This window comes from Micromesistius poutassou (assembly GCF_964030765.1).
Source record: "Micromesistius poutassou genome assembly, chromosome: 12".
Lineage (NCBI taxonomy): Eukaryota > Metazoa > Chordata > Actinopteri > Gadiformes > Gadidae > Micromesistius > Micromesistius poutassou.
Window position 1 is genome coordinate 10,295,125 of NC_140282.1, and position 10,748 is coordinate 10,305,872.

General features: G+C 46.0%; 1 protein-coding gene across 1 annotated transcript; it reads left to right on the forward strand.

The window, feature by feature from the left end:
* Positions 1-6,533: 6,533 nt before the first annotated feature.
* On the forward strand, positions 6,534-10,347 carry mnx2b (motor neuron and pancreas homeobox 2b; the record flags this gene model as incomplete). The annotated part of the gene is made up of 3 exons (XM_084476110.1): positions 6,534-7,427; positions 9,213-9,370; positions 9,934-10,347. The coding sequence occupies exons 1-3, from the start codon at positions 6,812-6,814 to the stop codon at positions 10,345-10,347; spliced, it is 1,188 nt and encodes a 395-aa protein (XP_084332236.1). The 5' UTR covers positions 6,534-6,811.
* Positions 10,348-10,748: the final 401 nt, after the last annotated feature.

Sequence of the window (10,748 nt, forward strand, 5' to 3'; positions counted from 1 at the left end):
TCACCATTTTGCTTTTAAATATGAGGTACGCCTGCAAATGGATCCTTTTAAAACACCAGAAGGTCTGAGACGGTGACGATGCCCGGAAAACAGCACATTTCTGTAGCATTAGCCTACGACGCCACTCGAACACTACGTGTGTGTGGTTTTAAGAAGAATAGCCCAAGCGGCCTCAACCACGATGAGAACGTTTTAGACTTAATCAATATAAAGTCGAGGGGAAACAAAGTTCTGTTTGTTTGTATCTTTTATTTACGTGACCATATTTGTGTTTTATGTTTAAAAAAAAAGAATCAGTTCTCTTGTTTTGGGAATCAGTTCTCGTCATTCACCTTCAGGATTTGTTCGTTCCGACCGAATCGTTCGCAAATCGCCTATCTATCTATCTATCTATCTATCTATCTATCTATTTATCTATCTATCTATCTATCTATCTATCTATCTATCTATCTATCTATCCATATCTCTGTCTGCCTCGAAACAGCGTTTCAGGTAGTACTGTGAATAATAACAAAGATAAAGAAAAGTTATAATTGAAGTCTAGTGAATTGTATGTTCCTTAAGAGTTGGACACATCTGTTGATGCGTGTCTGGCTCCTCTGTTATTGGTGAGCGATAACACAGGACTGCCTTGTGTGTTAAACACATGTCGTTTATCAGTGGGCGGGGCCATCTCTACAAACCAATTAGACACTCCGACAGAGAGGGATGAGCACCCTGACCTCGACACCAACACGGCCGTAAACAGCAAACACAGATAACGAGATGCTCATAGAGGTCACGGAGGGTCACACGTAAAGCCAGTCACTGTAAAAAATGTTTACAGTAAAGTCGACGCCGGTGAAACAAAGAAAACTGGGGGTGTCTTTTAAGAAGGTTTACGCCGTAAACCTTCTTAAATCCCAGATGTCTGCAGCCTGCCAAAACCTTCAGGAAAAAAAACGCTGCCCGAGCCATAGCTTTGGGTTGACGTATCGTTTGGACTGCTTGTTCTCCACTGACCCTCGTTTGTCACACATTGGGTGACGTCTCAAACGACAGGAAGCCGTCACTGAATGCGTCGGCGTTCTGATTTAAACACGACAATCCCAAAAATTGGCAAATCTCGGCAGACCCAATTTGCCAATCGACTGGGCCGATGGATTGATTCGATATTTAGCGGTATTGATCGCGTGCCGTTAGAGTAAATAAAGAGTATATATAGTTGGAGGTGGCACTGGGGGCTTTGTGAGGCGGTAATTCATTGTTTGTGCGAGTGAAAAGATTGGTTTATGTGTAGTGCTTTTAACAAGTTCAATAAATGACTGCGAGCTGATTGACGCCAACTATCGAGTCTGCGAGGTGTCAGAGTGTTCTCTCCCTGAGTCGCTCTCACCCTCTCATTCTGTGTGTGTGTGTGTGTGTGTGTGTGTGTGTGTGTGTGTGTGTGCGTGAGTGTAAGTGTGTGTATTCAATCTTGTGTGTGTGTGTGTGTGTGTGTGTGTGTGTGTGTGTGTGTGTGTGTGTGTGCTTGAGCTGAGTTTGCACATGTGTACAGGTTAGGCTTTTATCTAAACAAATCTTTACTTTTTTTTGAATAAATTGTCTGTCTTTCTGTCTTTTTCTGTCTGTGGGTCTGTCTCTGTGTCTGTCTACCTTGCTGTTCATTGTCCAAGAAGCCAATCGGGAGAAGCTTCCCATTTGGGCGGAGATTCAAACTTTAGAAGAATAAATCAATGCCTGAATATCTTAAGTTTGGTGTTCACTCTCGAGACTGACCTCAGGTTCCCTTATGTTACTAATAGTTATCTTTAAGATATTTCCTCCATATTGTCTCTTACCATTTAACCCTTTAGCACTAAGAAGATAGACGTTATCTTTGTGCTAATGTGAGAAAATGGTCCAAAGCAATTCATTAATAAAACAGTTATTAAATCTGCAACTAGCAGGTAGCAATAACAAATGGTTACTGTTAGGAGATAAGCCGTGTGTGTGAAGACGATTAAATAACGTACATGGATGTGGACTTTGTACAGTAGGTCTGAGGGAAGGTGAGAGAGGGAAGAGAGAGGGAAGCAGACAGAATGAAACTAGGAAGAAACTAGAGAAAGACAAAGAGAGAAAAATAGGTAGGCATACAGACAGACAGACAAAAGGGCAGACATACAGAGAGACAAAAAGGGGGCAGACATACAGACTGACAGAGAGACAAAAGGGACAGACATAGCACTTTACCTGCCCAGGGACTACAGGCGGAAATTAGCAATTGTTGCTATAACCTGGCTCAAAGCATCTCTTCTTGTTTTACAAGATTAATGTTTTTTGTGCATTGTCCCTGTTTTAAATAAATAAATTCAAACATACATACAGACAGACGGACAGTCAAGTTCGCACACAGGCCTACTCACAGGCCGACACTAACTGTCTTCAAAGCCCTCCGGGTTCGTCCTGAATCCCCTCCCGGTGCGCTGCACAGTGGTCGAGCACCCGGGAGAGATAGCGCTGAGATGGTAATCACGTGTTGTTGTGTCTGATAAGTCCCGGTTATCTCCCGGCCCGCACACAATGCAGCGCCTTGTGTGAGGGCCCAGTAAAACAGAGGGTTGTTAGGGGGGGAAAGGGCTCATTAAACGGTCATAAACGTTGCACCAAAGCAGATAGTGAGAGAATGAGCTTTTGTTAACAGTGTGGAGAGCGCAAACAGCAGTCGTTTTTAATTGCCAGGATAATAGGACGTCCACCAAAGCAGGAACCTTCCAGATTTATTTTGAGATCACTCTGAAGTCCGGGGTAGATGGGTTAGATTGATCTTTGCTGTCAACATGCAATGACAGGGATTTATAACTATGAGTTGTGTTTATATCATGCAACGGATATTGTTCTTCTTAGTGACTCGTTGGCCTGGTGAAATTCAGGGTCATATCCCAGCATCCACGCACACACATACACACACACACACACACACACAGACAGACACACACACACCTTCATCATCATCACCATCGGTTGAGTGCATGAGAGGACATCTCTCTCTCAACCTCTCTCTCCCTCTCTCTCTCAGGGACTACAGTGATGTGTGTGTGAGGGAAAAAGTGGGAGAGCCAGAAAGAGAGGAAGAGAAGGTGAAAGGTGACAGAGAGAGAGAGAGAGAGTTAGAGAAAGAGAGAGATAGAGAGAGGGGGGGGGGGTGGAGAAGCCTCCAGAACAAAGAGTCTGTGTGAGACCAGAGATCCATGGGGTCACCAGGTGGAGCTCAATATTTGTTTAAAACGATAAGCGGCGAATTGGAGGGAGAGATGGGAAACCACAATAAATTACCGCTATCTGCTTAATGTCCCGACGTTAATCCAGGTCTCAAGGTCTGCCGGGAGCAGAGTGAGTTATGATGTGTCTCTAACAGTGTGTGAATTAGTTTAATTAGTGGTGGGGGGGAGGAGGGCTCTGGACTTCATAGATAGCCCATTGTGCAGCCAGGGCTTTGAACAGAGCGGGGTCTGGGCACTGCACCTCTTCTGGGGTCTTCTGTGGTTCATCAGCAACAGGTGTAAACACTTACACAAACATGTGTGCATACACATACACACACAAAAGCTCACACACACAATAATTGACACATTTAACATTCATACATTAAACCCACACACACACACACTGACACACATGTACACATTGACATCTGCACATGGCACGCATATGAGCATGTGTTGCACACATTCCTACATGCATGCACACCTGCAGGCATATATACTCACACATGCATGCAATCATAGCACAGCACACCATACACACATATACAGACACCACACACGCACACACGCATACACACAACCATGAACTCATGCACACACATTATTCACAGAAGTGACAAACATACTGGTGGTCACACGGTAGTCGCACTCCTGCACATTCTACTCCCTTGCAGGCGTGGGTGCACTTGCAGCGAAATAGATATATTTGACCAGTGTATGCACAGGTACATTTATACACACGCACACACACACACACACACACACACATAACAACTTTTGCCTGCATGCTTATTTCAACACAAGTAGAGCTAACCAGACTGACCCATGACCTGCATCATGGGTCTCCAGTCTTTAGCTCCTGACTCTTAGCTTTTGTTCCAGTGTTTTGGATCTTCCTGGTGGCGGTGTGAAGAGACTCTCTTATTGTCCTGAGCAAACACGCTGTGGGAACGGCCCGGGCAGCTCTGTGGTTGGTTGGTTATACGACAGGGCACTCTCCACGCAGGTGTAATGATTGGAAAATACGCAGGTAATTGCTGATAAGCTGTTTATTGGTTGAACAGAGGATGTATTGATAAAAGTTCCTTTGTTGCACCGCTGGCTCTGTTATCTGCTTCAACCTATTGTCCGTTCAGGCTGAGCTTGAGAATTTGACTAAGAACACATCAGAAGAACAACTGATGTGTAGAAGATCCATATCTCTAATATATTATTATAAACGTTGCTTGTCTGTGCTCACGATTCAAGATTGGAGATTTAAGATTAAAATGTGTATTTGTCACATGCTTAATGTGCAGCTACAAATTGGTCAGTGTGTCAGCTCTGTCCTTAACTGTCACTTGAACGTAATCTTGAGTCAACGACATTGCATAAAGGACAGCTGCAGCACGCAATACACAAGCACCCAAACAACCACAGGAAAAACAATGCAGTGATGCATTTCAGGGCTTCCATTTCATTTAATACGTGATACGCCTTTATTTGCAGGCCTATGACAGATGACAGGTTTCTGGGCGATTTAGATTACTTTCGAATCATAAAAGCGACGAGAGGAGGCACGGGGGTGGGGGGGGGGGGGGCGGGAAGGTCAAGAGAAACGGTCGGGAAACACAGGCTGGTTTGACTTCTCCTCAGCAAATTACCTCAGCATCCGAAACAGACAACAGGCGGCCATGTGATTGGATCGGATCTGGGGGCGAGCGACATTACATTGTGAGGAAGGAGGGAGAGAGAGGGGTAAGAGAGAGGGGGGGAGATAAAGAGAGAGAGAGAGAGAGAGAGAGAGAGAGAGAGAGAGAGAGAGAGAGAGAGAGAGAGAGAGAGGAGGGGGAGGTTGCAAGAACATGGAAAGTGTCACCATTTCAATCTCATGGAGGTCAGACATAGCATCATCCCTAACAAACAATATCATCAAACGTACACCACCACATAAACACATTAAACCGGTTGATTTGAAGTTCAATTCCATTTGTCTATTGGTCTATTCATCGTGCTTATGGTTCGTAATATTGCACATTGGATTTTTGAGCTGCTTCACAGATGTGGTGCCTCGAGATTCCATTAGGAAGGATTTGATGGATGATTGAGTTAATGACCTTGGTAAAAGAGTTTAAGTGACCAATTATAATAAGAATAAGAACGAGAATAATAAAACAATAATATTTATTTATTTTAGCCTATCCATTTATTAATATATTACATTTTTTGAGTGTTTATATTAACACTTTGCCTCGTTGGTTGAGACTTCATTTCTGGCGCCCGGCCAGGGCCTGTTCACCAAATTCTCAGGCCTTGATGGGGAAACTAAGACCATTCGATTCGCTTCTCCCGGTGCGTCAAATGCAGTAATTAGGACAGAAATTACCGGAAATTGAAAAGAGAAGAATCAATTAGTGGGAAGCTTTTTATTGGCCGTCATTACAAATGTCATATGTTACGGCAATGGAATAATTAACTCAAAGCCCTCGATGTTAAAGCCTTAGCCCTGCAGTTTGTGTGATTTTTGCTCGTAAACTTTTATGGCGTCACGAGGCCCATAGTATGAAAATAAAGAAGCAATCAATATTACTGATTTAATTGGACTTTGTTCCCTGGAATAAAGCTATAAACAAGGTGGAATGTATGGCCATATATACATTTATATTGATATCGGTATATAAATCATAGATTGTAATTTATATATATTATATGCCATTGTGTCTATACATACATACATACATATATATATATATATATATATATATATATATATATTCGTCCGTGTTAAAACCGTGTTACATAGGCCAATAACGACCACGATTTACTTGGATTAATACAGCACCACCAAGAACTGGATATAATTCATATATACACACACATATATAATAGGTATCATTTTGTATAATGGCTACAATATTTTTGAAGTATATCTGTCAAAAGCACGTAGGTTTTGGCCAATTTATTCCCAGATCTAATCTGATAATGCACCACCACGCACCTGGAGGGGTGCGGGACTGGGAGTCGGGCGTAAAGGGGGGGGAGGGGGGGGGGACATTACCTCACCCATACGGCGCGAGAGAAACGAGCGGCTAATTAGCTGATTAGAACCCCGTCAACACGAGCCCTCCAGTCAGAGCCGCGCTCTCGGCCAATCACAGGCGCGCATGGCTGCAGGAAGGAGTGAATGACGGAGTAACGCTGCTACACCTATATCGCTGCTTAAGCTGCTATTGAACCACGCGGCGGACACACACACACACACACACACAAACACACACACAACAAACCGAAACACTGACCCGGAGACGCATAGAGTTGATGGTCGAGACACAAATGGAAAGCAGGAGGATTTCCTGATTTCCTTGTAAATTTACACTTTGGGTTTTTTGTTGTTTTGTTGTTTATCCAGTTTATTCTCCACATTAGGAGTCGTGTTTTGGTGTATGTTTGCTGTATGTGAGGGTTCTGGACTTTCTATTGGTGGGGGGTATCTTGAGAAGTTAAGAGGGACTACTTGAAGAGAAAAGAGAAGAAGCAGAAGAAGAAGAGGGAGAAGAAGGAGAAGAGGACGAAGCAGAAGGAGACTCCGGGACCTCCGGGGGCATATGCGTACTGACGCACGGCACAGGTGCGTCTACCCCTGGTCCCAACACTTCCCCGACGTCCTCATGCACCGGACCGCCGGCATGGAGAAATCAAAGAACTTCCGAATCGACGCCTTGCTTGCGGACGAGACCCACCGGAACCACCGGAACACGCACCGGGACCTGCACCGAGACCTGCACCAAGACTCGCACCGGGACATTCACCGAGACTCGCACCGGGACTCGCACCGGGACAACCTGTCCCCTCCGGTCAGCGACAACAGCCCCTCCAGCAGCCCCGTGTCCTGTCGGCGCGCGGACACCCCGTCTCCCCGCGGGACGCACGCGCAGGCGCAACACCAGACCGGAATATTCCCCAAACCGGGTCTGCTCAACATGCCGCATCACCCGGGCCTCGCGTCGCTCCACCACGGCGGGATCGCCAGCATGTACACGACCCCCATGTACCCGCTGTCCGCCCTGGCCGCGCAGCACCCAGCCTTCGCCTACACCGGCTTCTCCCAGCTCAGCCAGCCGTACCCCGAGCACCTGAAGGCGGCCGCCATGGCGGGGTCCCTCCCGCTGGAGCACTGGATCCGGGCTGGCATCATGATGCCCCGGCTCCAGGACTACAGCTGTAAGCCCCCTTACACTTTAACTCATTAGAAATAATAAGCATTGTAGTAATGGTAATAATCCTTATCAATAGGCCTAAATAACTATAAGCTACTAATAGGCTTTAATACAGCTGACAGGTGGAGGCAGAATAGTGTAGAACTACTTTGGTTGATTTGTTGAGACTAGTGAGTTAGCGAGTTGTTATATTATACTCTTATAGTGAGTCCATATAATATACTTTTATAGTGAGTTATTATGTTATAGTGAGTCGTTATATTATAGTATTGTAAGTTGTCAGGCTTTATAGTGGCGACCCTTCACCTTATCATCATTTATCGCAGGCTGATGTTTGATCGCGTACTTCTGATGAACTGAACCGCCGTGTGACGTCGTAAACGCACTGCTCCATGCGCGCACACACACACACACACACACACACACACACACACACACACACACACACACACACACACACACACACACACATACACACACACACACACACACACACACACACACACACACACACACACACACACACACCGACGCTTGCATGTTAATTATTTAGGCCTACTACAAACAGGTGAAAATTAATAGGCTGATTGAGAATCAGCAAAGACAGAGATACACAAATTACTTACTGTAATTACTGCATAATAACAATATTTCTTATAATAATAATAAGTATACTCATAGTACTACAAATAATATAATTATAATAACGGGGCCTAACCTTTATTATAAATGTCATAACTGAAGAGCATAGTTTTAAAAAAAAACATTTGATGTATAAAACCGTGAGGGAACAGAGAAATACAAACTCTATCTGCAACAAGGGACAAAAGGTGAATTCTAAAAGTCATAAAATAATTGCGCCCTAGATAAACAAACGAAAGAAAACGATGTGCCTTCGTCCCGTCGTCTTAAACCCTCGCGTTACTTTACTGCTGATCTCGACGTCCAGTTTAATCCTGGCCTGTTTATTTCTCTATAAACTCCAGCGGGACGGGGCTTGTCTTTGTGTGGCGAGAAACAATAAACAAACACCTTAAACGCGACGGAGTTTATCAATAAAATTCCCAAAGCATTCATCGGATTTTCATTAAGTTAATGGCTTTTATGGCCGTCCGTCGTGTCCAGTCGTCTCCCCCCGAGTGGAGGAGAGCCATTATGGTTAATGATGGCTGGGAGTGCTGGCGTATGTGTGCGGTTCCCGCCCACCCAATGAGATTGAACTGCTGTGTCCTTGGTACCAGATAGATGAGGCCACAGTCAGACATCTGGAGTCTTCTGGAAGGCCTCTGTACGCCACGAATGTGTTTCACACAGACGTGACTGAATGATGCTGAACTGGGATTAAATAACGATTCACTGCTCCAATAATGTTAACTTTTAACGTTTTTAAGCAGCTGTTTAGTGTCTTCAATGTCCTAATTTGTATTATCTGTTTTATTCAGCTGATGGTATCAGATGTTTATATGAAGTCTGACACAATGTGGTGCAGAAAGTTGATCTTGTTTAGATTTGGTATTGATTGTACTTGTTTTGCCTTAGGCCTAGATACCTACCGTCCTAAAGCGTGTGTATTTTTAATATTTTGTAAAACATTTGATAAATACGTTTGATATTTGTAGATATTTCAATCAGGCCTAGGCATATCTTTTTTTTAAAGAACACACTTTCTATAACTTCTACAAACCTCCACCTCCACCATCCCTCTCTCTCCCTCTCCCTCCTCTCTCCCCTCTCTCTCCCCCCTCTCCCCCCTCTCTCCTCTCTCTCCCCCCTCTCTCCCACCCTGCAGCCCCTCAAGCCGGCCTGCTGGGGAAGTGCCGTCGGCCGCGGACCGCTTTCACCAGCCAGCAGCTGCTGGAGCTGGAGAACCAGTTCAAGCTGAACAAGTACCTGTCCAGGCCCAAGCGCTTTGAGGTGGCCACCTCCCTCATGCTCACTGAGACGCAGGTAAGCATCGCTCGGGAAAGATGGAGAGGGGTTTTAGTAGAGAGAGAGAGAGAGAGGGGGATTAATGTCTTTCTACATTTATACACCTTTATTGTATTTGGTTATTTATGGAGGGGGGCCTATTGCAAAAAAAAAACAATCCTGTCCAGCTCAAAGTCATTGTCAGTGCCAGGCTCCGGTGTTTGATTCCCGGGACCAACCATGCTCAGCACGTGCTGATGTGAACATTTAAATTTCAAATAAATGTCTTCACGTTCACAGAGATTTAGTTTGGCTTGATAAAAATGTTTTTTATTGATTACATTTATATTGCCTAACCAAGCTTGTTGCATATTTGGCTGAATTGACTCATTTATATGTCTTTGTTGTGTGCTTGCTTGTGTGCTTGCGGGCGTGTGTGTGTGTGTGTGCGTATCTGTGCATCCGTGTGTGCATGTGTGTGTGTGTGTGTGTGTGTGTGTGTTTGTGTGTGTATGTGTGTGTGCATGCTTGTGTGCGTGCATGTGTGCCTGTATGCGTGTGTGCGTGTGTGTGTGTGTGTGTGTGTGCTTGCGTCCCGCAAGGTGAAGATCTGGTTCCAGAACCGCAGGATGAAATGGAAGCGCAGCCGCAAGGCCAAGGAGCAGGCCGCCGCGTCGGGGAACCCTGAGTCGGAACGTCTGCGCGGCGGGAAGCAGGGCGCCGTCGACAAGTCCGCGCCCGGCTCCCGACCCGCCACCTCCGACGACCGGGAGGACGACCTCGAGCTGGACGAGGGCGACGAAGAGGACGACGAAGAGGACGAGGACGTGGACGACACGGACGACATGGAGGACAGCCAGTGCAACGCTTTCCCCGTTGCCATGGGCGATGCCGGCGCGGGGCTGCCCCGCCCCGCCACAGACTTCCTCCCGTACAACCCACACAGCCCCTACTCCGAGGACGAGCTGGACGGCGTTCCCGTCGCGGCGGACCGGAAGATCAGAGTAGGACTCTGAGGGGGGCGTCGACCCCACGCTCTCCCCCTCCCCCTCCCCCTCCCCCCTCCCGTCCCGTCCCGGGACGGGAGCAGTGAGGCTGACACTGCGCGTGATAAGCACTGATGGAACAGAACTGAGCAGAGAACTTGAACAGGGGTCAAGGTCATTTCAAGTAGGCCTCATATGTGCCTGTGAAATGAAACTGAAACCGAAACGATCACAACAACAACAACCCCAGATTTGATCTATTTCCTTTCACAGGAAGTCATAGATTTATAGGCTAGTGTTGCGAAGTGGACGTTTTGTGCAAAACGAAGGAAAGAGGCGATGCATATTAGTGTCAACACACGCACACACACACACACACACACACACACACATACAGTATAAACACACACACCCACACACACACACACACA